At 62.4% G+C, this 26,032-nt stretch overlaps 2 protein-coding genes across 6 annotated transcripts in view; one reads left to right on the forward strand and one right to left on the reverse strand.

Annotated features, from left to right (window-relative positions):
• Positions 1–2,440, forward strand: MYOG (myogenin). Of its 2 annotated transcripts, none has more exons than XM_080651080.1 (3): positions 1–515; positions 1,054–1,138; positions 1,613–2,440. In XM_080651080.1, the coding sequence occupies exons 1-3, from the start codon at positions 48–50 to the stop codon at positions 1,732–1,734; spliced, it is 675 nt and encodes a 224-aa protein (XP_080507206.1). In that variant the 5' UTR covers positions 1–47; the 3' UTR covers positions 1,735–2,440. The 2 variants fall into 2 exon arrangements, with proteins under 2 accessions (XP_080507206.1, XP_080507207.1); XM_080651081.1 differs by having other exon boundaries at positions 1,057–1,138.
• PPFIA4 (PTPRF interacting protein alpha 4) overlaps positions 1,755–26,032 on the reverse strand; it is a gene marked incomplete at its 5' end in the record, with an annotated part of 27,203 nt that continues 2,925 nt past the window's right edge. For 2 of the 4 annotated variants that reach the window (XM_080651076.1, XM_080651075.1), the window contains 25 exons: positions 1,755–6,175; positions 6,339–6,437; positions 6,564–6,705; positions 7,439–7,507; positions 9,200–9,375; positions 9,589–9,686; positions 11,478–11,653; positions 12,730–12,756; positions 13,236–13,298; positions 13,887–14,087; positions 14,488–14,569; positions 14,962–15,052; positions 16,708–16,874; positions 17,104–17,237; positions 17,365–17,400; positions 17,753–17,993; positions 19,212–19,420; positions 20,618–20,714; positions 21,918–22,009; positions 22,615–22,677; positions 22,929–23,060; positions 23,261–23,344; positions 24,965–25,099; positions 25,320–25,466; positions 25,741–25,932. In XM_080651076.1, coding sequence (XP_080507202.1) covers positions 6,379–6,437; positions 6,564–6,705; positions 7,439–7,507; positions 9,200–9,375; positions 9,589–9,686; positions 11,478–11,653; positions 12,730–12,756; positions 13,236–13,298; positions 13,887–14,087; positions 14,488–14,569; positions 14,962–15,052; positions 16,708–16,874; positions 17,104–17,237; positions 17,365–17,400; positions 17,753–17,993; positions 19,212–19,420; positions 20,618–20,714; positions 21,918–22,009; positions 22,615–22,677; positions 22,929–23,060; positions 23,261–23,344; positions 24,965–25,099; positions 25,320–25,466; positions 25,741–25,932 — 2,913 coding nt within the window. In that variant the 3' untranslated portion in view covers positions 1,755–6,175; positions 6,339–6,378. Of the gene's footprint in view, positions 6,176–6,338; positions 6,438–6,563; positions 6,706–7,438; positions 7,508–7,789; positions 9,376–9,588; positions 9,687–11,477; positions 11,654–12,729; positions 12,757–13,235; positions 13,299–13,886; positions 14,088–14,487; positions 14,570–14,961; positions 15,053–16,707; positions 16,875–17,103; positions 17,238–17,364; positions 17,401–17,752; positions 17,994–19,211; positions 19,421–20,617; positions 20,715–21,917; positions 22,010–22,614; positions 22,678–22,928; positions 23,061–23,260; positions 23,345–24,964; positions 25,100–25,319; positions 25,467–25,740; positions 25,933–26,032 lie in introns of those variants that run through there. The other 2 variants (XM_080651074.1, XR_013959610.1) reach the window with 2 other exon arrangements.

The raw sequence follows: 26,032 nt of genomic DNA on the forward strand, positions 1-26,032 counted from the left end.
TGCAGGAGCTTGGGGGCCGGTGGCAGGAACGAACCTCTTCCGACCCCATGGAGCTGTATGAGACACCCCCCTACTTCTACCAGGAGCCCCACTTCTACGACGGGGAAAACTACCTGCCTGTCCACCTCCAGGGCTTCGAGCCGCCGGGCTACGAGCGGACTGAGCTCAGCCTGAGCCCCGAGGCCCGGGGACCCCTCGAAGACAAGGGGCTGGGGACCCCGGAGCACTGCCCGGGCCAGTGCCTGCCGTGGGCGTGCAAGGCGTGTAAGAGGAAGTCCGTGTCCGTGGACCGGCGGCGGGCGGCCACACTGAGGGAGAAACGCAGGCTCAAGAAGGTGAATGAGGCCTTCGAGGCCCTGAAGCGGAGCACCCTGCTGAACCCCAACCAGCGGCTGCCCAAGGTGGAGATCCTGCGGAGCGCCATCCAGTACATCGAGCGCCTGCAGGCCCTGCTCAGCTCTCTGCGCCAGGAGGAGCGCGGGCTGCGCTGCCCGCGGGGCGGGCCCCAGGCGGGGGTAAGTGGCTGCCCAGCTGCCCCGTGGGAGGGGGCGCAGCCTCAGGCCCCTACGTGGGCTCATCCAGCCCATCCTGTGTCCCGTGTCCTTTCCAGATGGGACAGAGGCAGCAGGACAAGCAGAGATGGAGGGGGGGAGGGCAGGGGTCCGAAGGAGGAGTCAGGGAACAAGTCCAGAGTCAGCCGGGTGCAGTGCCTGGGATGGACAGCTCTGCACCACCCCCCACCCCCACCCCACCTGGCACCCCATCACTTGCATAGGGAGGCCCTGGCTGGGCCGGACACCCTGATCTCAGGGTCAGGAAAACCAGGCACCCCTTTAAGCTGGTGTCGTGTCCACCCCAGATGGGAGCCAGGAAAGGCCTGGGAGCTGGGGCTCTGGGGCTCGGCGGGGGCAGGGAAGGGCTGAATTGTGACGCTCCTGAGCGGAGGGGTGACCTGGCTGGAGGGGTAGCCTCGGCACAGGAGCTTCTGCCCTGGGGACTGGACAGAGGGCACCACAGAGATGGCTGTGCCTGACCTTGGGCCTCGGTGTCCAGCAGGTACCCAGTGAATGCAGCTCCCACAGCGCCTCCTGCAGTCCGGAGTGGGGCAGCGCCCTGGAGTTCGGCCCCAACCCAGGAGGTAAGTGAGGTGGGACCTTGGTCAGCTTGGCTCAAATCCCTCAGCCTTGTCCAGCCCAGGTAGCCCCTCTTCCCTTATCCCCTGCCGCTGGCTCCTCCCCTTGGCCTCTGCAGAGTGGACTAAAGCCTTGGCCAGCTAGAGGCTGTGCCTCCTGCAGCTCCCGGCTGGTGCCTGGTGGCCCGTGGCTGACCTTCTCTGTGGGGAGGAGACTGTCCCTGCCCCAGGGGTCCCTGGGAGTCACTGAGTCCGTGCTGCCTAAAGCCAGCAAGAGCAGGGTGTCTCCCAGGACATACCATCCCAGCTCCACCTCCCTCCGCCCCAGGGCAGTCGGGATAGCTGTCTCCAACCCCAGCCCAGCCCCAGGAGCGAGTTGGGAGGAGGTACCTGTCCCACATGTGCCGCTGGGAAGGGCAGTAGCACTCCTGAGCTGGAGACGCCTGCACCAGGTGACTCCCGCCCACCTCCTCCCCACAGACCATCTGCTCCCAGCGGACCCTGCTGACGCCCACAACCTGCACTCACTCACCTCCATCGTGGACAGCATCACCATGGAGGACGTCTCTGTGGCCTTCCCGGACGAAACCCTGCCCAACTGAGGTGGTCTGCGGCCGGCGGCCAGGGGCCCACAGGCTGGCCACAGATGTCGCCACTTGGGGCCCCGGGGGCCGCCTAAGCCAGGCTGTCCTGATGCCAGGAGGCCAGCCTGCCCCCTCCTCACCTGTTGAAGGTTAAGCCACCACCCAGAGAGGGAGTGGGCGCTCTCACTCGGCTGACTGCTCAGAGCTCCCAGGGCCATCCGGGTCCAGGGAGACAGAGCAGGGGACCAGAGCGCCTGCGGGGGCCCCGCTCAGGGGCAAACTCAGGAGCTTCCCTTCGATTATAACTCAGCCTTCCACTCCCCGCCCCCCCACCCCCAAAATCCAGTCGGAGCGACAGCGTGTCCTGACCCGGACACACCGCGCACCTCCCGTCCGCTCTTCCTGAGGCAGTGGCCGGGCTGGGCCTGCCCTGACTCGGGAGCAGGAAGGGATGTCCCTGTCCCCAAGTCCCCGGGGGCCAAGCTTCTGCCGTGAACACTGGGAACCCCCAGGTTTATGTTGTTTGTTCTGTGTGTTGTTTGTGAAGCTGCCATCTGACCAAGGTGTCCCGTGCCAAGTTGCCGGGTACGGGATGGGGGAGGGGCTCTTGGGGTGACTTCCTTTGATAACTAAGCATTGTGTGGTTTTGCTATTGTTTTGTAATGTTTTTTGCTAACTTATTTGGATTTCCTTTTTTAAAAAATGAATAAACACTGGGTGCTAGATGTCCGTGACGATGTGGACAGAGGGGTGCCTGCCACTCCTGCCCCCCCCCAGTCCAGACATGCCCAGGATCGGGCGTGAGCTCCCATTGCTGGTGCTCACCAGGCCCTGGGACCCCTGGAAGCCAGGTCGGTCCACAGGCCGGGGAAGACCTGCCGGCCCCTGCTGAGGCCCGACACCCTCTAATTCGTGACACCGTGCACACACTACCACCCCACCAGGTCCTCCAGTGAACTGAGCACAGGCCTGGCGCTCAGCCCCCACCCCGGGTGGGGTGCAGCTGGAATTTGTGGGGAACCCTAATCCCTGCCTCTCCTCTGGGTGGCATCACCAGGAGCCCATAGGGACGTGGGAGATGATGGAATCCCACTGGACCCTGCCATCGTCCATCATCCGGGCAGAGGCCTGCAGCCCAGAGGATGGAGAGTCAGCAGTGGGGGAAGCGAATGGGGGCTCCCCAAGAACCACCACGGGAAGGGAAGCTGGGGCTGCTGCTTTTCAGTCTGGCTTCCTGAGGGGAACAAGGACTGGACACGTGACATGAGGGTCAACTGGGGAGGCATCAGGAGCTAGAATTTCCATGGACCATGAACATCCACTAAGAACTTTATTAATTCCAACTGCTTCAGGCTGTTTGTCTGATTTATTGCAAATTATAAGTTTCAGAATCATGACAGAGGTCAGGACTCCGCATGTGATCCCCTCCAGCCCCGACTCAGTTCTCTGGGGCCCTTGAGAGAGGGACCCCAGTTGCTGAGCAGGCGCTGGTGTCCGAGGGCTCAGCCCTCCAGACTTGCTCCTGAATACAGGGCCCCACATGCAGCCCTCCAGGATGTGCCCAGAAACTGCATAAAAAAAGGAGGAGGCAGGCAGGCTCAGGCCCTGGGCGAGGGCAAGGGCGAGGGCCGGGCCTGGTGGGACTCACAGGCTGGGCCATCCACATGGGGGCTTTCCCTCTGCGTTTGCATCCTGGTGTTTCCTCTCGCCCTCTGGGAAGGGTGCAGGGAACACCTGGGTCCCTCCCTGACTCACTGGCCTTGGACAGGAGGGCTGCTCAGGCCCATTTCCTCTGCCCAGCACCCTCCAGGCTCCTGGGGACACTGCGGCTGCCTTCAGGTGCCCCCTGGCTGGGCTGGGGCTGGGGCTGGGGCTGGGCTGGGCAAGGGCCTCCGTCTCTGTTCAGGAGCTGGGGGGCTCTGGGGTTGCTGGATATATTTTTAGTTTATTCCTCTTTAGTTACCATGGCATTTGGGAGCTGAGGTTCATATTCATACGCTGGCGAGGAGGAACCGTCCTCAGCAACGGTGACCAGGGCTGGCAGCTCCCACCGGCGGGTGTGGTCACGGCCTGCCTTGCTTCCCAATAGAGGACGCAGCTGGGGCTGCACAGTGACGGCCGCGCTGCCAGCCTCACGCTGCTCGCGACGCCCAGGGACTTTCCACATTAACAAGAGCGCAGCCTCCACCATTACATTCCAGCGAAGGATGAAGGAATAATGAGGGCAGTTCTTTAGGGAAATTAGCTTAAGTCCCAGTCTCCGGCGGGAGCACCTACAATAAATCAAACCGGGTTAATCAAATGTCTCGGAGGAAGACTCTGGGGAACCAGGCTGGAAGGAGATCATGGCTGGCAAGAGGTATGGCCAGCAGGCAGGCTGCCCCTCCCTCCCCACCCCGGGCACAAGCAGCCCAAACCGCCCTCTCAGGCCCGGGGTTTGTATGAGCAGAAGCTACCGCCCACCAGCTCTCTGCCGAGCTGCTTCCCCGAGGACAGCCCTAGGCCCGGAGGACGCGGACATGGCAGAAGAGCTCCAGGTTAGGAAAGGACCAGAGCCATGTTTAAGTTGTCGTAAAACCAGGTTGTTTATTGGTAGGGCACGCACACGCACACGCACACGCACACGCACACCCCAGGCACCCCCTCCGATGTACTGAGCTGGCACAGCGCCGAGCAGGGACCTGGCAGGAAGCTGTGAGGGCTCAGGCCTCGTGACTGCAAACACACTGACTGAGCAACAGCCTCCTCTGATCAGCAGACAGCAGCCTCGTCACCCACCTGTCTCTCCTCCATCACCTCATAAACACCGCACGGTGCCCTGAAGGACCCAGGTCCCACCAGCTGCTGCTTATGACACAACCACGTGGAGGATGAAGTGGAGGGCGGCTGCGGCCGCGCCCACGTACCGGCTCATCGGGTCCCCTGACCGTCACATGGCCTTGTGGTCCCCACTCCACCAACCGGAGCCTGGGGTTTCTCCACGACCTTCACGGCCATCACCCAAGCACAGGGGTTTTCTCTCCCTGCCCCTCATCTCCGCAGTGGCTGATGCCAGGGGGGGCAGGGCACGAGGGGAACCCCCACCCCAGCATGGGGACCTCACCTCTGAGACGTTGCCAAGAGCTGAGCCTGGCACTGCCCCACTAGCACAGCCTCCCTCAGAACCCAGGTCCAGCTGCTCAGCCACCTGCTGGGAGTGTGGCCTCCACACACCTGCCTCTGCTCTCGCTTGGATGAAGCTGGGTTCCACCCACTTCCTGAACGTGGGTCCCCAGCACTTCCCAGCACCGTGTGGGGTGAGGAATGGGTGAGGAAGAGGATTTCCTGGGAATGACATGCTGCTGGGGAACGCTGCCCACTTGGTAGAAACTTCTGGAGGAGGCAGTCCCTGCACACCCAGGGAGCCCTGAGCAAGGGGTGGAGGGACGGCCTACACCCACATTCAATGACCTAGGTCTGGGGCCCGACTCACTTAGGGGGAAGCGTCACGTTCTTCCCAGGAGAGAAGGGGAGGCAGCCTCAGCCTCCCTTCTCCCCAAACCGGAGGCCGAGGCAGTGCATACTCACTCCACCGCCGCCCAGGATTCCTGCAGGGGGCCGAGGGGCCGAGGGGCCGAGGGGCCGAGGGACCGAGGGGCAGGGTGCAGAGCAGGGCTGGCAGTGCCTGGGGTGATCTCTGTCCTGCCCAGAGCTAAGGCCGCAGGTCCCGACCCTCCCCGAGCCCTTCCCCTGCCCCCCAGCAGCTCTACCCCACCCTGGACGGGAGGCATCCCTCTGCCCTTTGGGGTGAGGCCACCACAGACCTCTGGTCTCCTCCACTGGCCAGCCTGTACCTCACCGAACGGGGGGCTGTTTCCACACCTGGACCCTTGGCCCAAAGCTCAGGGGCCCATTTCTCCCAGATTCTTCTCCAATGCACACGTGGGATTCAGCTTAGGCCAGGCCTGGGACCTCCTCCCCAGCCTCACCCAGGACAGGCCTGCTGCCGCCCAGCCCGCAGGGGGTCCTGGAGCAGAAGCCATGGAAGTCGGGCCACTGGGCACAGCCAGGACAGGGACAGGGCCAGAGGCCAGATAGCCCACGCGCAGTCTGAGGTGCCCTTTTCTTGGCAAGGTCGCCCGGCCCGCGTCGGTGCCCTGGTCTCCCCTGGAGGTCGGAGTCCAGGCCAGGCCAGGACCAGGAGGGAGGTGGAGTCACACCCACCCGGGGCTGCATGACTCCAGGAGGCCCAGCCACATCAGACGACAAAGGACACGCGGGGCCTGGGGTGGTGGACGGCCCAGGGGTAGGCGCAAATATTCTGAGATCCAGGGCAGCTGGAGAGTCGCTGAAGAGCCTGGGAGCCTGGGAGGAAGGGGTCGAGCAGGAGGGGTCCAGCGGCCGAGCCTGTGGCACCCTGGGGGCCGTGGCTAGTCCCGGAAGGCAGAGAGCATGTGTCCGTAGAGATAGTGGGAGTGCGCTGAGAGAGAGTGGGGGCGTTAGCGGTAGACAGTGCCCTCGAGCCGAAGCCGGGTGGCAGGGCACCCCAGCAAGCAGAGCACCAGGCCAGATGCAGCAGAGCGCGGGCCAGCCGGGAGGGCGAGGAGGGCGCGAAGACCGTGCGGCTGGGCTGGCCCACTTACCCCGAGCCACGAGCCACGGGCACAGGGCCAGACCGGAGGGTCAGCAGGTGTAGGTCCGCACCGTGGAGGTCTCCGGTCTCTGCGCCCCGGCCGGCCCGGCTGGGAGAGGCGGCAGCCGAGAACACACAGGGCGGCTGTTAGTACGAGCGCTTGCGCTGGGGCGGCCAGGCCACGGCCACAGCGGGTCAGTGCAGCCTCAGGCAGCCAGGCGGCAGCGTCACTCACCTTCAGGCGTGATCTTCTTAGGCGGGGCCGGTGGAGGCTGCAGGGACCCCAGCGGGGACACGCTGAGCACGCCTGCGGAGAGGTCCCGTGGCCGGAAGCGCTTCCTCCAGGAGGGCGCACGGCGGAACACCTTGTCCTCCCCCTGCGGGGACACGGCGGGATGCACCTCGCTCCCACCTGGGCGCTCGGCTGGCTCCCTGACGGAAGCTGTCTCTGGAGGGGAGGCTCTGGTGGGCTCTGTCCCATCACGCAGGTGGACTGTCTCCCTCTGCACCCGTCATCCCACCTGGGCTTGGGACCCCCCGGATCTCTCCTGTGTCATCGTGGGACACGCTCACCAGACAGCCCCCACCCAGGAGGGACCCGAGGGGCACTGGGGAGATCAGATCCCTGAGTGGTGTCTGGCAGTCTGCCTCCATGCCTGGAGCCCACACACATGTACTGCACATATGTGTGTATGTGCCTGCGTGTGTAACCAACTCCAGGGTACCCCGTGCAGTTGGTGCTGGCGGGCCCACATGGGTCCGGTCTGCTGAGGCCCCGCGGTCACACCACAAAGCGGGCTCAGCCCCGCTGGGAAGGAAGCTCTAGGAGGTCCGGCGGTGTAAGCAGGGGCCTCGGGGCCTCGGGGTGGGGGACGTGCTCACAGAGCAGGTGGAGTGAAGGTGGAGAAGCCGCAGTTAAGCGGTCTGGGGTCTTCTGTAACTCGTTTGGACCCAAGGAGCTAAGGCAGAACTGACAGGCAAGGCCAGGGACAGGAACGTGAGGGGGGTGGGCTGTGTCCTCAGGAAACGGGGGTGGGGCGTGTCAGGTGTCTCGATGGGCGCTGAGCCAACAATGACAAACCCCAAGGCCCCCATTCAGGCGGCACTCACATCATCCGGCTTCCGGTCGGTGCCCAAGGCCAAGAGGTTGTTGAACTCTCTCTCCATCGCCTGGCGTGCCTGGCGTCCACAGGAAGAGAGGGAGAGGCAGGAGGGGCTGCGGTTAGTGAGCTCTGTGCCCGGTCTGTCACCTGTTTCTAGGGGTCCACGTCCAGGGGCATTTAACCCTCCGACTGATCTGCCCCTTCACGCAAACCTCAGGGCCCTCTTACAAGTCAGCTGTGAACCGGGACGAGCCAATTAGGAAACTGTGACTTTTAAAAAAGTAGGTCACAGAACACCCTAAGGCAGGCCTCACCTACAGGGGGAAACCCCACATTTTGTATCAAGTGAACATCATGCCTTTCTGGGCGGGATGAATGAGCAGCAGCGGGCCCTGGGTAACAGGGTGTAGCGGATCTAGGGAAAGGGCCACGGTTCACGACGCCACCGCAAAAGCTCCACCTGGAGACAGCTCAGTCGCCGGCTGGTGGCCCAGGGCTGGATGGGGCACAGAGGTCCTCTCACGAGACCCGGGAGATTAACTCGGGAGATTTGGGAAATGCCAGAAATAAGCAAGTTTTCAAAAATGCCACCAGATATTAGCAACCATTTTTAAGGAAGGATTCCTACTGGTTCGAATCTGACCTCCCCAACAGCTAAGCCGTGAAGGCGTCAGGAGAGTGAGGAGGACTGGACCCTGTTCCTGTTCACGGGTGAATCCCGTTCACAAAGCCTGGTGATACGGAGACAGGAAACGGAAGACGGAGAACTCGGCCCATTTCTGGGTGAAAACAGCCCTCATGTTGCTCCATAGAGACCGTCCTTCTCGGTCCGGGGAACACCCTTTTCTGAGTGGTCGGGAGGGAGAAGGAGTGCGTCCCGCACCCGCGTGGCACTCTTGCGGGCAGAGGCGAGAGGACCCACTCCGACTGGAGACACCCAGGCTGAGGGGATGGAGTGCAGACCAGGTTGGAGGAGGACAAACAGAAAAGCCACATCTGGGGACATCCAGGTGCTCCTTAGAGAACGCGGGGTCTGCTCACCACTGTGACTGCAGAGCCCGGTGGACACACCGGCCCCGTGTTGCCAGCACCCCCAAAAGGCCACCCCGCCACCCCGAATTCCGAGACTGCAGAGCCGAACCTCACACCAGACAGAACCCATCTACTCCCAGAATAGCTCGCGTGGTGAGGCTCCGGGGCTGAATTTCAAGAGACCCAACAGCTGCATGCAGTCCAGACAGCGGCTGAAGTGACCAGGGCAGAGGCGAGCCTCTGAGGAAAGGCTGAAGGAACTGAGAGTCACAGACAGAGGCGAGGCCAGGGCACCACCACCAGAGCTGCGGCACCACCAGAGCGGAGAGCTGGCGAGTGCGAGCACCTTCCACACCCGAGGCTGGGAAGAGGCTCCCTCCCCGGCTGCCGGCTGCTCCTTCAGGACAAATACGAGGAGGAAGCCTTTCACAGAGGCAGCACTTCCAGCCCGCTGCCCCCAGGACGGTACCCAGGCCGCACATAAACAGCTCAGAGAAGTCAGCATATTCTTGGATGGTGGCCCCAGGACAACGACATGTCATTTACATGTCATCACGAGTATCCCGGGCCAGGCGGAGGCACAGGCAGGCAGGAGAGGGTGGTGCCAGGCGCTCGGTGGTGAAGCACCTGTGCCCCAGGGGCCTGTGATGCACAGGGACACCTGGAGGGACAGGACCCAGAGCCCTCCACGCCCCTCAGGGACGGAGCGGGGGCCCCTGACGCCAGTGCCGCCCACCTGGGTGTTCTGTGTGGGGATCTGCAGGACCAGGGCCAGCGTGTTGTGGTCGAAGTTCTCGTCCAGGGCCAGCAGGGCGCCGTGCACGCCGCTCTCCTGCAGGTTCCCTGCGTAGTCCCGAAGCCCAATGGACTGGACCCAGTGGACCACCTGCTCGTTGGTCCAGACCAGCACATCTGGAGGCAGGAAAAGAGAAGAAGGACCTGGGGTCCAGAGGCTTCCAGGGAAGAGGGGAGCCCCCAGACCAGAGCCCCAGCCGTCCCTGCCCTCGGCTCCACCCCATCTCCCTCCTCCGTCCTGAGCCCCCTCTCCTTCCTTCTCAGCTTTGGGGTGAGGCCCCTGCACCCAGGCGCCCACACCTGCAGTGGAGGCCCCAGTGGCCCGCTTACCCCTGATCTCGTGCTGGCTCTCCTCCCGCCTCCTCTCCAGCTCCTTCCGGTCGTAATTGAGCCTCTTCAGACACATGATGCCATACTGCAGGCTGCTTCTGCAGGCACACAGCCCACCCCAGCCTCAGGGCCACACCCCTGCCCAGCTGCCCACGTCCTCCAGCACAGAGAGCCCCCAGACGCTCTGCTCCACCTGCACGCGACCCGCCAAGGCACCTCCCTCTCTGGTCCCGGCCTCCCTCAGCCCGGTCGGGCCTCACGATGAAGGAAGTTCTCTGCATGGAAGCAGCATGGCCCTCCCTCTCCAGGACTGAGTGACCAAGACCCGACTGCCCACCAGTCAAAGGGAAAGATACCTTTTTGCGTTCCCATTTCACCTGGCTCCTCACAATAGCCTATGGATGCTGCCGGGTCCTCCCGCACGTCTGAGCTCACTGACACCCTGCCTCGTGCCACAGGCCTCGGGGCCCCTGCACTGCTGCCGGGAGCACGTGCAGTCTGCTGCCTTATGGCTTGGCTGAAATGCCGCCATGCCCACCTGACTATACGACCATCACCACCCAGCCCACCCCCAGCCTCCTTACCCAGGTCTAATTTTTCCGACCACTCGATACCAGTTAGCACGGAAGCTCCCTCCTGGACCCCAACCCCCTGGGACGTCACAAATGCTTCCTGAGATGTGCAGTTCACAGAAAGGACCGGAAGCACTCACGCTGCAGCAGGTGCACACGGGCACTCGCTCCATCACAGCGAACCCGCGGAGAACCAGAGCCGGGGGTGAGATGGGACCCCAGAGGCCATCGCTCCGAGCCCCCGCCTAATGCAGGAGGCAGCACCCCTGTGCTAACCTCTGGGGACGGAGAGCTCACTACCTCCCGGGGCAGCTCGTCCCGCCTCGGGCCGCGGGCCACGGCTGCTCCTCCTAAAGAGCGGCCCTGACGCGTGGCCTCTGGTGCTGTCGCCTGCAAAGCTGAGGAGCTGAGGAGAAACTCCCCGCCAACCCCCGTCTCCACTCCACGAGGCCACTGCACACCGCATCTTCCTCGGCCCCTCTGCTGCCCCAGCCTTTCTGCCCGGAAATGGCCTCACAGCTCAAACACCCCTTCCAGGATCTAGCGACCTGGGCAGTCTGAGCTGGTGTTAGCAAGGACTTCCTTAAACCATTTCCAGCCCTGCTCTCCAAGCCCAATGCCCCTGGGGCCCAGCAGGCGTTCACTACAAATGGGCGAGCGGGCTGCGGGGGTCTGAGGGGCTACGGGGGTCTGAGGGGCTGCGGGGGCTGGTGGAGTTCATGCTACAATGTGACGACAGGTAAGAGCTTTCAATTTTTGAGGAGCCAGACATCCAAAATTTTGTGTAAAATTTCCTAGTGCTTAAAAACTAGCAACTAAATTCACAATTTTAAAAATACCATGTGGGCCACACAAAACACATCTGCGGGCCAGGTCCCGCCCACGGGCTGCCAATCTGGGGCCTCCAACAGCAGACACCTCTGAACAGAAGATGTTTTCAGCACAGAGGGGAGGACTGGGGGAAATCCCGCAGAAGAGATCGTGGGTTCAGAGCTGGAAGCTGGGGTCGGGGACATGGGCCAGGCAAGGGCCCAGGAGACTGTACCCCGGCACGGGAGGGGTCAGTCCCCACCCTGCACACGGGGTCCAAGCATGTCGTCTCAGGGCGAACAGAACCCAGCCCACCAGGGGCGAACGAAACAGCCCTGGGAGAAACCTCCAGGAGGGAAGTTAGAGAAACGACTTTGGTCTTCAGGGTTGAAGGGGAGAGAACCAGCTTCCGCAAGAAGGAGCTGTTGCCACCCAGAAGGGCCACAGGAAGAGACTGGAGACGGAGCCCAGCGCTGGGCCCTGTCGGGAGGCCGCCCGCCTGCTCACCGGTGGAAGCTGTCCACCATCTTCAGGTGCACCCGCAGGTCCTTCTTGGTCAGGTGGTCCAGCATGCGCGCGTCCACCAGGCACTCCATGAAGTAGCTGCGGTACTGGGGCAGCCCCAGGCTGGGCAGCCACTCGTTCCCGATCCACTCGTGGCTCATGTCCCCATAGGCCAGGGTCTGGGAGGAAGGCAGTGCCAGGCTGCGGCCGCCCACAGCAGCTCTGTGAGATTAGCTCGCTCCCCCAGGGGCGGGGCGTGGGGGTTTTTGGTCCCAAAATGACGGCTCCATCAGGGACAAGGCCTCTGACCGGAAAGAGCAGCTCCCAGGGAGGCGTGTCGGGCTGTGGGCACCGCCTCGAGGCTCAGCCTCACCCCTGCTGATGGCTGCAGGGCAGAGGGTGCCAGAACTGGGAAACCGGGAGGGTCTGCTCCTCCCCACCCCACGCCCCGGCGGGGACCACTGAGCTTTGTGTCCCTAGCTCGAAGAAAGGTTTAACGGTTTTTACAATCACCAAGTTGCGTTTCTCTAAGACAGCGATATTCAACCTTTTTTATCTCACAGCACACATATGCTAATTACTAAAGTTCTGTGACACACAAAAAACATTGTATTTTTGGCAGATCTGACAAAAACGGGTGTAGTTTTGACTCATGCGTGGTGCTGTGCTGGCTGCTGTCATTCCACTGGGAAAGCTAAGGAGGGAGGTCCGGGCCCTGACTGAGGGCCGGGCAGGGCCTGTCTAACTCGGGGCACAGCAGCCCACAGGAGCACTCCAAGCACACACCACAGCTCTGCTTGCAGTCCTAGGACTCAGCACCCCGCTGCCTGCGGACAGGCTGACCCTGCCCTGACCGGCTTCCCTGAGCGGACGGCCGTGCTCACAGCCCACCGTCGCCCACACTCGCCGGGCTCGCTGTCCACAGGTGTGGTTGTGTTTGCTGCCTGTCCCCCCTAGAACACGAGCCCGAGAGGGCAGTTTGTTCACCCTGTGTCCAGAGCCTGGAATAGCTGCTCACCAAGTGAGTGAGTGAGAGGCCTTTGCTCAGCTCACAGGCCCCTGAGAGGATGCATCCAACTGGCCCCTCATCGTTCCTGAAGGGAGCCCAACGGGGAGGCCGTGTGTGCAGGCACGAGGCAGGCACACCCTTAGGGCTCCTCCCTGCCACCCTGAGAAGCCAGGACAGCAGCTAAAGGGGAACGAGGAGGGAGGGTCCCGCAGGTGCCTGGACCCCGCGTCCGGCAGGGGGTCTTACCTGAGCCCAGCTGCCCTCCTCACTGTCCTAGCAGGAACGTGCAGCGTGAGGGGAAACGGCCACGTCAAGAACCTGGCAGCATGCACCCAGACCCCATCGAGAGGGAGCCAGCACCCAGGGCTGGTGGGTGAGCAAGGAACGTGTTGGCGAGGTTGAGAGAGCAGGAGGCAGGTGTGGGTGCCATGCTTTCGGTAAGGGGGCAGAGGCCCTCCATCCTTGCACAGGGCTCAGTGCCAGGCAGGACCCCGGTCCAGGCCCACAGCAGCGCCAAGCTCTCTTCACCCCCCACGCGCCCCCCCCCCCCCGGCCTGGTCCCAGCTGTGACCGTGGAATGGACTCGGCCCCCCACCCCCACCCAACCGCTCTGTCTCACTCCTTCCCCACCAACCCTCCACCTGAGAACAAACTCAGTCACACGTCAGGGCTAATCTCACACTCGGCCGACTCCCCACAACCTTCCCCGCTTGGGGCCATCAGCCCTAACCCCAGGCCCAGTGCCGACTCACTGTTCTAGTGGATGTTGCCAGAGTTTCCATCTCTTCATGGGTGACCCAGACATTCCCGGAGGACTGCAGAGAGAGAGGAAACGCAGCTGGTCCGACAGCGGGTCCCCAGGGCCCCCCAAGGACAAGGACAAAGCTCCCTCCCGAGTCCTCCCACAGCCTGGCCCCAGCTCTGCTCGCTGTCCACCTCTGTGTCCCTTGCTGAGCACAGAGCCTGGCACTGGGACGTGTGCCCAGCGCCTCCTCAGTGAGTGAGCGTGAATGATGCAGCTGTGGACAAGAGCTGCCCCCAGCCACAGGGAGGGCCCACGGAGAGGCTGGAGGCCCAAGACAGAACTCACAGACCCCACTCCCTCAGCCACCGCCATCTGACCACACAGAACCCCGAGTCCCGGCTGGAGCTGCTGCCTGGAGACCCGGGACTATTAGCAGAGTCAGGTGGGAGATGGAGCCCCTGGTGGTATGTGGGAGGCAGGAACTGGACCTGCTGGGACCCCAGAATCAACATCACCCCCTGCAGACCAGGTGGAGCCCTGTGTGGGGATGGGAAGTGAGGGGCAGACACAGCTACCATCTCTCCAAAGACCCCTGGGAGGCTTGGCAGAGCTACTCCAGGGCCTCAGAAAGGGTCTTGGGGAGGGAGAGGCCACTCACAGTCCTGGAGGTGGGCGGGGCAGAGGGGCTGGTCAGCGACACCATCTCCTGGATGGCCAGCCGCAGCTTCAGCCGGTGCAGGGCGTTGCTGATGCCGATCTCCCGCTGGATCTCCGTGTCTGACAGGGCCGACATGATGGCCCCACTCTTGACGTTGGCCCGGCAGGCTGCCACGTACCAGGCCGGCATCCCCACCCAGAGCTGCACACACGGGCACGGGGTCACTCAGCCCCTCTGCAAGAGCTGGGCAACCCCCAGGCAAGGCCAGGCCCAGCCACGGTCTCAGAAGAGCAGACGTGAAGAGGACCATCATCAAACACGTCTCCCTTCACAGTGGAAACTCTGGGCCTGGGGGAGGAAGGGGCTCCCAGCTCTGCCCGGGGAACAGCTCCCGGGGCAGCCACAGCAGTCAACGCCTGTGGGCCCTATGGCTCAGCGGTGCCCGCCGCCCTTTGCCATCAAGGTAACCGCTGTGTGCTAAAGGGCATGGGGGTGGGCAAGTCTAAGTCCCATGTGCTGATGGGCAGGGGAGAAGCATGCTGGGAAAGTTCTGCCCAGGAGCCCCCGACCCAGGCCCTGAGTGGACCCTCTGCCTCGGTACCTCTAACCAGGAGACCACGGTAGGGCCGTCCCACTGGGCAAAGGGCAGTCCCTTTCGGCGGGCGTCTTCAAGCAGCTGGTGCCTTGCAGGGAGAGGAGCAGACTCAGCGGTCCTTCCTGTCCCGCCCCGGGCTGAGTCCAGGGACATGGCTGTGCCCCGTGCTGGGCTCCCCTGCTCACCCCCCACCCGGCTGCCCCCCTGCTCTGCGCCTGAAGCAGTGTGACTCCAAGACACGGGCAGGAACTCCTCCAACCTGAGGGCGAGAGCTCTCACTGTGCACGCGGTCCGACCAAGTTCATGTCGGTCTCCTCTGCCAGGGCCACCTAACCGCCAGCACCCAGCCCCTGCGGGACCCCACGCACCAGGCCAGCTTGGTTCAGAAAGGGCCTCCTGGGCTCTGACTACCTGAGCTCAGTCCCGTGCAGCCCAGGGGACGGGCAGGGGGTGGCAGCCAGCCTGGACGGTGGTGCTTACTTCTTTTTCAGCCGCCGGTCCCTCTCTGCCTGGGTCCCCAGCTTGGCAGGCACCAGGGGCTCCTGCAGACCGAGCTCGGAGTCTGTCAGAACTAGAAGGGAAGTAATGGCAGGTCAGCCAGACCCTCGGCTGGTCCCCCATGGCGGGTCCAGGACTGGGGAGCAGACCAGAAGGAAGCTCCTCAGTGCATGAAACCCAGGGCCTGACGGGACCACCCACCATTCCTGGAGCCTCCGCTCAGGTCCCTGCACCCAGGCCGCCCCAGCCCAGACGGTGGCCCCTGAGCGTTGGCCCTGCGGGTATTTTCCAATGGGATGGAGCCACACTGTGCGACACTAACAGCAGCAGAATCCTAACCAGAACTTGTCCCTCCTCCAAACCTAGCTGCAAAGGAGACCCGGAGAACCTGACACGATGGGCCACAGGGTTCAGAGAGAATTCTCCTGGCCCAGGTCGGATGGGGAGATGCCTCTCTCAGGGTGCCCTCCGGTGCCAAAGCCACCAAGGGAGCAAGTATGAGTCTGTCCCCTGCACCCACGGCCTCGAGCGAAGTCCATCGCCGAGGCGCTGCCCTCGGTTCAGGTGCCAGCATGGCGGGAAGGGCACAGGAAATCAGGCTTCACACAGGAGCCTCTGTGTGTTCAGCTCCCCTGGGCGGGGCAGGCAGCTCCACCCGGCCCTGGCAGAGGCTCCCACAGAGTAGAGGGCTCCCCGCTCCCCGTCCTCCTAGCTCGGCTGGGTTCTGACTCACACCTTCCCAGTGCAGGAAGGTATAATTATGCAATTATGCATTGGGCTCAAAGGATCCTTTTCTCATTGATCATGCAGGTTCCCCTTCATGAAATTGGTTAATGCTGTCCCTGCCCTGTGGGCTTCTAAACCTCTTCAGCTGATTCTGCAAGGCCCTTATGACCTAAGCCCAGCCCAGGGTCCAAGCCCACCTCCCCTCTCCACCCCTTCCAGCCACTCAGACTCAGCTGCATACAGGACTCTCACATGCACATCTTTGCCTTTCCAAGACCCCCTTCCCCTCCCACTTTGCCCCTGGATTTAGCCCAGATGTTGCCAGCAGAGCAAGCCGCTCCCAGGGCCCCCACTGCACCAAGGCCGAGCCCGAGCTCCTGGAGCACCTTGGGCACCTCAGTCACCACACTGTCCTGGAATTGTCTCTCCACCGTTACTTCTCATTAGAGCTCCTCGCAGGGATGGACCTAACACTGAGCTGTGTCCAGTTACCCAACAAGTGTCTGCTACACAAAGGACTGAGGAGATGCGGGGAAGCGAGGAGGGAAGGCAGAGGCTGACACGGTTGTGTGCCTACTACCTGCCAGGCGTGCCCTAGGGCTTCATATCATCACACAGGTGGTGCAGTGCCCACTGCCAGGCTCCTACTCGAACAGGCATATGAAATGTGGGCCCTGGGGGCCAGACGGACCAGAAGTAAGTTCTAACCCACTGCCTCTCCTGGAGGTCCTGAGCACAGAGCATCAGAACCCTCGGCTGGACGACCCCTCACAGGCCCAGCCTTCACTCCGTACAGGAACCTCTTCAGCAACGGCGGCCTGACCCTGGGTGGGAGCCCCCGGGGGACGGGCACCCGCCCACTGGGGAACAATGGGCTAACAGAAACCCCGTGGGGCTGGGGTCCCTGCGGGCAGCAGCAGAAGCCAGGCCCACACCCAGCGCCCTCCTGCCGCCGGCCCTCTGCTTGGACTCGGCCTCGTTGGCTAGGAAGGGGGCAGAGACCATGGCCCGCAGCTCCATCGCGGCTCAGCTGGGTCAGCCTGCCCTTCTCCTTTTTCCCAAACAGGCGGCCGATGGACGACTTGATGCCCTTGCGCTTGGCGCCCTTGTGCAAGGAGTCCTGGCTGCTGCTGCTGCTGCTGGGGTTGCTGCCCTGCTCCTCCACGGCACTGAGGGTGGCACAGGAGGGAGAAGAGCGCCCTTAACATGAGCGGGGGGTGGGTCAGACCTCGCAAGAACTGCAGGCAGGTCGGACTTGGGGGTGAGGGGGCGATCAGAGCAGGTGACAAGGGAGACGTGGGACTGTCCTTCCCTGATGGTGTTTCAGAGAAGTGAGATGTTGAGGCAGCTAGACGGGAGTGATGGCCTTGGGGATGGACAGCGGGAGGGCTCCCCTACCTCTTGCCTTCCTCCTGGCTCAGGGCTGGGTGGCCGAGCTTCTCGAGCCGCAACGTCCTGGGTGAGGAAGGAGGAGAAGTCTCACATTTTATGGTGGCTTTATCCTCTCGGTTCTGTTCCCGAGACACTGGTGACTGAACAGACAGTGGAGCCATCAGGGGATAGAGGGAGAGATGTGGCCGCAGGAGCACAGTGGGGAGGCCTGGGGCCTGGGGAGAAGCCAGAGAACCGACCACAGGACCTGCCTCAGGCCCCACTCACCTGCAGCTTCCTCCGGTGCTTCCGCAAGTCACTGGGCTGGAAGAGAGAGAAGCGTGAGCTCACGCACCTCTGGGGGCCTACAAGTCCACCCAAGGGGAGCCCAGGGCTCAGAAGGGGAGGGAGGGGTCAGGACCTCGCACAGGTCTGCAGAGACATCGCAGCAAAGAACAGCTGCCCAGAACAATAAGCCAGGGCCCTCTGCGGGGAGACGGTTGGGTAGTGGTGAGCTTCCTGAGCCCGTGCTCCTCCAGGGAGAGGTGTGTCCAGAACAGGACGTGCTCGTAGCGGGACGTGTGGGTGCGCACATCACGGGAAGAGGCGGAGCCCTGCCAGCCCTAAGGCAAGCCTAGCAATAACAGGGCCGCTCCTCTGCTGTCCCAAGACTCACCAGGGTCATGACCCCCATCCGGTCCAGGTCCTGAGCAGCACTGCGGGAGGCACCCTTAGCTGTGGAGCGGCCACTGAATGCAGGGGACCCACTGGCCAGGGACAGGGCAGTCAGAGAGGTGGGGATGGGGCCGCGCCTGAGCGGCTGGGTCAGATTGAGGGCCTCCATGCTGCCACTTGTCACTCGCGTCTCAATCTCCTCTGCACGGAGCTCCGTGGACTCTTTCTCCTCCTGGATCATCCTGGAGGCGCAGACCAGCATCAGCCCCGGCATCAGGCCACCAGCCCCGGCATCAGCCCACCAGCCCCAGCAACAGCCCCGAGATCAGCCCCAGGGGGCCACCAGGAGGCAGGTGTTCCTGGCCTTGGTCAGCACTTCCCCCTGCAGCTTAGAAAGATTCTTCTCTTTCCTGTGAGCTGAACTATGTAACAACCCGCCCCCACCCCAGTTTCACAAAAGCAGTTGCTGGGAACAGAGGCAATTTAGTCAGCGGAATACAAACCACCCTGGACGCCCGAGTTCTCAACCTGACTCTGCCGACAGCGGGACCGCGAGTCAGGCCCTTGGCTCTCGGCCTCAGTTTCCCAATGTGAGGAGTGGTCTACGTCCCAAACACTGGGCCTTTCACGGTGCTGCCCGTTCACAGGAAAACGGGAATAATGATGTGGGGGTGGTGCTCAGAGAGGCGCTGTCACGCGCCGTGTAGCAGTCACACATGTGCTGATGGAAAGGTGCCACCTCAGGAGGAGGACTTGCTCTGCTATGGGGAGTGTCTTCCCAACGTTAGGGGTGTTCAAGGTCTGATTGTTGTAGAATGGCTGCGACAGGAACGGCAGTTCCCTTCACTGTTTTAGTTGGGAGACTAGAAGCTGGCAGTCCTATGTCAGCACGTGTGTGTGTGTGTGTGTGTGTGTGTGTGTGTGTGTGTGTGTGTACGTGCGCACACGCGCCATGTTAACTGGCCTGTGACAGCCACAGTGTGGGCGCCCCTGACCCAGAGGCCCTCTGCAGCCCTGAAAAGCTGATGTTGTCTGGCTCGGCTCTCCCTTGTCATTGGTCATAACATTAACAAACGCTCTCGGCGGCAGGCAAAGTGCCCACCAGAGTAACTTTCTGTTGAGGCCTCGTGGGGGCAGTTAGACCCCAGTCTGAATCCTGGCTCTGCCCCTCCCTGTGCTGCTTTAGGCACATCAGTTGGTCTCTGGTTTCTGTCCCTTGTCTGTAAAGTGGAGACGATGCCATCTCCCCCAGAGATGGTGGTGAGACTGCGACAGCCTTGGTAGGTGGGATCTGCACCCTGGTGTCCACTGCAGACACCGCAGGGGCACAGCCAGCCCCGCAGGTCAGTCTGAGGTCAGTGCTGGGCCACAGCCTCAGGCTCCCTACACAGTGGCGCTCTCGGGAGCACCTGTGAGAGACACCAGCAAACTGCGCACTTTCTCCTGCGGGCGGCCCTTACCTGATCTCCTCGTTGATAGCGTCCAGCTGCTCCTGCAGCATCATGGCCAAGGTCTGAGCATCGGAGCGGCCGCTGGGGGAGACAACATCCACGGAGCCCACCAGACCCCCTGGCCCGTCCTCATCCACGTCGGAGATCTCAGGGTCACTGCTGAAGGCAGGGGTGGCCATGGGGGCCAGCATGCCAGGCAGTGGAGACCGCTCCCTGTCCTGAGCAAAGAAGGAGGCAAGAGGAGGAATTGTTCACTCCACCCAGAGCAGCAGCAGTGCCATCTCCCGGCAGCTTGTTAGAGCCTCAGGCCCCACCCCAGACCTGGGGGTGCAGAACCTGCATTTTAACAAGAGCCCTGGCTAATCTCTTTGCACATAGAGTCTAAGAAATACTACTGGACTGTCAAGGAGCCCGACGGCAACGTGCTTAGCGGGGATTCCAGAGGCAGAGATGCTCCAGCCAACACTGGCTGTGCAGCCACCGAGAAGTCGTTTCACCACCAGGTGCCTCAGTTTGCTCATCTGTGAAATGGGGTATTCGCAGGACCTGTGCCACAGGCAGTTGTGAGGACTACAGTGCTCAGCAGTGCCTGGCACAAAGTAAGCACTAGTGACACAAACAAAGGGTGCCGAGCCCCAGGGTGTCTCGGGTCCCAGTTTGCACACAGCAGGACCCTCTGGTCAACCCCGAGAAGAGGAAGCTTCTCCGAAATCATCCTGTGAACCTCTGTGGTGGACAGAGGCCCTAAGAGAGGGCACAGAGCCGAGCTGGGACAGCCAGAGAGCAGGGGGAAAGGCGTGGGGCCTGGGCAGCAGCTGTGTCATGAACAGGAAGAAGGGTGAGGGGAGAGAGAAAGAGGCGCCTTCAGACTGTGACTCCCCACCCGTCAGACGAGGAGCTCCTTCCTCCTCTCCCTGCATGTGGTGCCCTGGAGCACGTGGGCGCCCTGGGCTCAGGACAGCAGGTCAACCATCCCGGGCCAGGCGGCAATCAGACGCCTACCCTTCCTGCTCCTCCGAAGGCTCAGTGAGATCTCACAGCAGCATCTCAGGAAACTCCAGGTGCCGTCCCAGGGCCAGCTAGCTACCCTGCCATCCCGTCATCTCCCCACAGACCACAGCTTTGTTCCAGAAAGAGTGCCAATTCCATCCTGCCCCCGTCCCCGCCCGACCACACGCCTGCACACCCAGGCACACGTGCACACGCTTCGGTGGGCCCCAGGGACCAGGAGGCTGGGGGAGCGCAGCTGTTGCAGCTGCCGAGGCCCCGTCCAGGGCTGCAGCTGTCACTGGCACGGGGTGGGGGGCAGGGGAGGATTTGTACCACACGCCAGCCAGCTGTGAAACTGGAGCCAGGCACGCGGCCGGAGTGACCCCACCTCCCAGGAGATGCCCCCCTCACTCTCCACCCCTCACCTTGGCAGACTCTTCCCGCAGCGAGAAGCGGCGACGCAGGCCCGGGGCTGCCGTGCTCAGGGAGAATCGCAGGTCCACCGCGCTGCCCGTGTGCGACCTTGCGTGGGGCAGGGAGAGGATGGGCTGAGCCCAGTGCACACCCACAGGCCCACAGAGTCCCGGTCTGAGAGAGGAGTCTCTGCTCCCCACAAGCAGCCCGTCTGTGATGGGCCCAGAATGCCTCAGTCAAAGCCAAGGGTTCCCAACCCCTGAGGAAAGCAAGCACGGCAAGCGGCCTGGTGTCCTCTGGACACGTCTCACTAATTCAGGGCCGGTCTCCCCTGAGCAGCCTGCAGGAAGGGAGAGCCGGAGTGCTGACCACTGGCTCCGTCTCCTCCCTGCCCCACCGCACCCACACAGGACGCCTGCTGACCGCTGAAGATGCAGCGAAGTCTTACCACTGACACCACAGGCTCAGCACCCCTTTCCCTACCCCCAGCCCCACCCACCACACCACACGCTTCCTTTCACCTCTCTGCAGAGAAACTGGTCCCACTGCCCCCAGATCGCTATGGCCTCGAGGGTTCTGGGTAAAGGACGTTGTTGGGGAGGACACAGCCAGGCCTGCGGACCTTGATGGATTCACTCATTCAGTCTGTCCCTCACCTGCCTCTAGCAGAGAACGGGAGGCAGGGCTACGTCGCCTGCTTCACAAAATATGGAGGTAAACCCAGGAGTTCCCGCAGCCTGGGCCTAATTCCAGCACTAGGAGAGCCCCACCCCCCATCTCTTAAGTGGTCTTGGGAAAGATGTACAACCCAATGGGGATCAGTAAGGGAGTTCCTGATGCCTCACTTCAATCTCTCCTGCTGCCTTTGTGCCCGCTGCCTGCCACCTGCCCTAGGCAGCCCTCAGCTCAAACAGCAATCCTGCAGACCCCTGAAGGTGGTGTCTCAAGAGAACTAGAGGGAACCAGACCCCCTCCATGGGCGGGCCGTGGGCCGTGGGCTGTGGGCTGTGGGCCGTGGGCCGTGGGCCGTGGGAGAGCATGTAACTCGGCAGGTCCTCTCCAGGGTAGGCCCTCTCCAGGAAGCAGGAAGGATGGCCTGTGTCCACGGCCTGGGAGGTCTCCCTGTGTGTGACCTGAGCACCCCTCCGAGGTCAGAGGCTCCCTTCTAAGCTGCCCAAGGAGCGGGGTGGCTTTGACCAAGCTCTCCAGGCCTCAGTGTCCCGCCCTGAGGTCCTAGGCGGTCTTCTGGTGGGAGAAAGTCTCCTCCTCGGGGTCCACCAGGACCCCACCCAGCCTCCCGTGCTCCAGTACCTGGAGTGGATGCCATCCACCAACGGCCCCCCTCGACCCTTCAGCTGGTCCACCTCTTGGCGCAGCTTCTCAATCTCTTCAGACAGGCGGCCCTGTGCCAGGCAGACCCGGTGGGCGTGGGGGCCAGGGAGGGACAGAGAGGGGAGAGAGGGACAAAGAGGATGGCAGAGTTGGGGAGAAGCAGCAGAAGGCACTGCAGAGTGCAAAGCCAAGGCCAACAGATCACACCAAAGTCTCGGTCCAAGTGAAGAGCGAACAGAAGGTGGTGGCAGGTGGGCAGGGCTGGGGCCGGGACAGGGGAAGGAAGGACCTTAGGAGCAGGCCTGAAACCCTCACCACACCTGGCATGACCCTCGAGCTGGGCAGCAGGGGCCCATGCCCTCGGACCTCACAGACACTGCCGAGGCAGGGACAGCGGCCGAGCCTCCTGGAACCCCTATTCTGAGGCCTCAGCAAGCTGTTCTGCTGGGTCCTTCACTGGCCCTGGTCTCTGCCGCCTACTCTGTGCCCTATGCTGTGGCCTCAGGTTCTTCTTTACATGCAGGTGTCATGCACCTACTGTGCAGCTCCCGTGAGGATCAGTGAGATAACCTGCACACATCCAGCCAATGGGCTCACTCTGTCCCAGGCACCAGAGCAGCTGTACCCTGCACAGCCCCCGCCCTCCCCGGCTCGGTGGCAGGCGGGCAGCGGGTACCTTGTGGTGGTGCTGCTCCTCTATCTGCCGCTGGGAGCTCTCCAGCTCCTGCATCAGCGTGTTCTGGGGGAGAGCAGTCGTGAGCCAGGACCCAAGGGCTCCTTCCCCACCTGCTGGGACCTGGCCCTCGAGGCTGCCCTCTTCTCCAGCCTCACTATGGGCAAGGCAGAGGTACCCAGGCCCAGGCCAGCCTCCTCCCTGACTACCCTCTCACATCCAACCCTGCCCCTCTGGCCTCTCCCCTCCAGCAGGCCCTGCTCTCCAGCAGACCCCGCCCCTCCCGCAGCCCCGCCCCTCGGGCCTGGGGCACCCACCTTCTCCTCCAGTGCCGCCATGCGCTCCTTGAGATGCAGCTGCAGGCGCTCGTTGGACTCGCTGAGCAGCCGGTCCACAGTGTTTGACAGCCGCTTGTTGTGGTCCTCGTTCATCTTCTCCCGCTGGCGCACCTGCACACCAGCCCACTGCACACCAGGCCACCCCAGGGCCGTCCATGCTCACCTGTCCCATTCTCATTCTCTGTGAACATGTCTCCAACTCTCCCAACCGCCTCCTCCCACCCCTGTGTGTCTGTCCCTGGCCAGGGCCTTCCCCATGCCCGCTTCCTCCATGCCCACCCACAGCCACCCTGGGGGTAGAGGGGCCTCACCCTCGCCAGCTCCTGGTTCTTCTCCTGCAGCTGGCCCTCCAGCTGCCGCAGGTGCTCCTCAATGTTGCCATGCCTTTCCTCAGCCTGTGGACAGGAAGAGGTCAGCGCAGCCGGTGTCCGCCTCCTGTTCCAGTCACCTGTCTCCTCATCTTGGTGCCAAGTGGTCTCTGGGGATCAGGGCCTCAGGGGCCAACAGAGCCCAGCCCTCCCCCTGCAACCCTGGAGCAGAACAGCCTTAAAACTTCTTGTAGCTGTAGCGCAAGAGACTGGAAATTCTCCACACACCGAGGGAGAAACTCCACTTGAAGGCATGAGCTGCCTCCAGAGAAACGGACCTGCACTTAAGTGCATGGACTCAAGCCAGACTGCCTGAGCTCAAGTCCTGGCTCCCTCTCTTCCCAGCTGTGTGGCCCTGGGCCAGCCGCTGAACCTCTATGTGCCTCAGTTTCCTCAACTGCACAATGTGGACAACAGCTCTGACGCCTACCACCTGCAAGGACTAAATGAGACAATACATGCTAGCCATGGTTATGACCTTTGTGTCCCGACTGAGTGTCTCCTGTTCTGTTCATGATCTCCAGAGATGGAGACCCCTTGTTTCTGCTGACAAGGTAGTCCAGACCATCCCTCACCTCACAGTCAGGACAACCTCCTCAAACCCCCTACCGTGACTCATGGGAAGAAAGGAATCCCTCTGTCAGTTTGGGACATACTAGAGCTGCTGCTCAGCATCACACATCCTCTGGCACTCTCTACCCAGCCTTGATTCCCAGGGCCTGGGAAGTCCTTCAAGACCACCAAGTCCAACCCCATCATCATAGTGATGACATCATCATAGAGCCAATGGTGTCCTCACAGACATGCCTCATCGTGGACATGATGACATCATCAAAGAGACGATGGTGTCCACATAGAGATAACAACACTGGTGTCCAGTCAGGGAGGGAGGGACTTTTCCCTGGTCACAAGCCAGTCGGTGGCAGAAGCAGGCTTGGCCCTGGGTCTACCGAGGTACACCAGGCTGCAGGTTCCTCCCACAGAGCCCCCCAAGCTGCCACGAGCAGAGGCCTGGGGTCTGATGCTTACGGTACTGGCTTCCTTCTCTTCACGGGTGGGGGGGGTTAGCCTCTGCCTGGCAGCAAAGCCTCCTAAATCCCTGATTAATCCACACATGGCTATGCCATGCCCTCCCCCAGCTCTTATAGAGCCCAGTGTTCAGGCTGCACACCTCTTACGAATTATCATCCACAAAGTTAACTATCCACTTGTTAAAATCACACTCCCTTTCTTCGTCCTAAGGCTGCAGCCTTCAAGCAACCAGCGTGGTCCCTAGATCCAGATGCTTCACCTTAATAAAGGTGGACAAGCATGGACTAAACTCCCACCCACTTCCGGAACTACAGACTTGGACCCCATCTCCTCTCAGACCTCATCTTTCCAGAGGTGAAAGTCCTAATTTTCCACTCCAGACACAAACCAAAGGAAGTATTAACCATGTGGTGAAAATGACCATTGAGATTATTTGCATGAGCACAGTCTCTTCTAGTTCTCAGAGCACTTTCACACCTTCTGTGGGACTGTCCCATCCCATGGGGCAATGAGGGCGAGGACCGCTCCTCCAACCGACAGACACCGCGTGGGCTTCCTGCAGTCGCGAGTGGGAAGTGGCAGGGACACGGCGGACCCCTGGGCCCGGCCACTCACCTTGGTGAGGGCTGCTATTCTCTGGGCCAGCTCGGCCTCCACCTCCGGCAGCGTCTCAGCCTTCCGCAGGGTCTGCTGCAGCTTCTGCTCTGCCACCTCCAGCAGCTCCTGCAGGTGTCGAGCCTTCTCCTCGCACTGGTGAGTGTGGCAGGGGGTACAGTCAGGAGGGAGCACTGCAGCCCCCCAGCCTCAGCACAGTGCCAGGACAGGCCAGGAAGCAAGGAACAACCCTGGTTCTTGGCTGCCCAAGGCGACCTGCAGGACCCCAGGGGCCGCTGGGCCACCCAGGTAAGGTTCCTGCATGATGGAGATTCCCAGCTCCAGTACACGCCCCCACTCCACCAGGAGCCACTACCTGGCGGTGCAGGGACTCCTTATTGGCCAGCTCGTTCTCCAGCTTGTCATTGAGGTCATGGATGGACGTGGCCTCACGCTGAGCAGCCAGGTAGCGCTTCTCCAGTGTGGTGATTCGCTCCTCCATGTCCTCCTTCTGGGCCAGAGCCTGGGCAGGAGCAGAGGGGCCCGAGGCAAGGTCATCGACTCCCCCTGCGCCTCCCTGTCTGCACCTCCCACCAGTGCCTGGCAGGCTGTCTCTCTCCACACTGCTCTGCCCGGGCTGACCTTACCTCATCCCTCCGCAGCTACTGCCCTAATGGGACCCCACCAAGTGCTCAGTCTTACACTCCCCAGCGCTCGCCTGGCCCCCCTTCACTCCCAAGGCATCCAGGCCGTTGCCCTCCTGAGCGCTGAACGCTGCACCCAGCACGCTTGCTCACCTCCCGCAGGTCCCGCTGATGCCTGCTGCTCAGCTCCTCCGACTTGATCAGGTCCCGGCGGGCGGTGCCCAGGTCCTCCTCCAGTTCAGCCACTGCTGCTGTCAGAGTGACCAGCCGCTCCCGGGCCTGGCTCAGCTCAAAGTTCTGCTTCTCCAGCAGCTCCTGCAGCTCCTGCAGCCGGCCCTCATCATCCTCCAGGGACAGCGAGCCATCAGTCCACCATCGGTGCCCAAGACATCCTACTCCCCTGTGCCACCCAAGCAGGCCGGAGGAGGAGAAACGGCTCTGCCCA

Source organism: Plecotus auritus (assembly GCF_963455305.1).
Source record: "Plecotus auritus genome assembly, chromosome: 14".
NCBI lineage: Eukaryota > Metazoa > Chordata > Mammalia > Chiroptera > Vespertilionidae > Plecotus > Plecotus auritus.

What these genes read in the sequence shown, in the direction of transcription:
- MYOG (XM_080651080.1), top strand. Translation starts at nt 48, where the DNA reads ATGGAGCTGTATGAGACACCCCCCTACTTCTACCAGGAGCCCCACTTC. An exon ending in GGGGCGGGCCCCAGGCGGGG is followed by an intron (nt 516 to 1,053) that starts GTAAGTGGCTGC and finishes CTCGGTGTCCAG; the next exon opens with CAGGTACCCAGTGAATGCAG. An exon ending in GTTCGGCCCCAACCCAGGAG is followed by an intron (nt 1,139 to 1,612) that starts GTAAGTGAGGTG and finishes TCCTCCCCACAG; the next exon opens with ACCATCTGCTCCCAGCGGAC.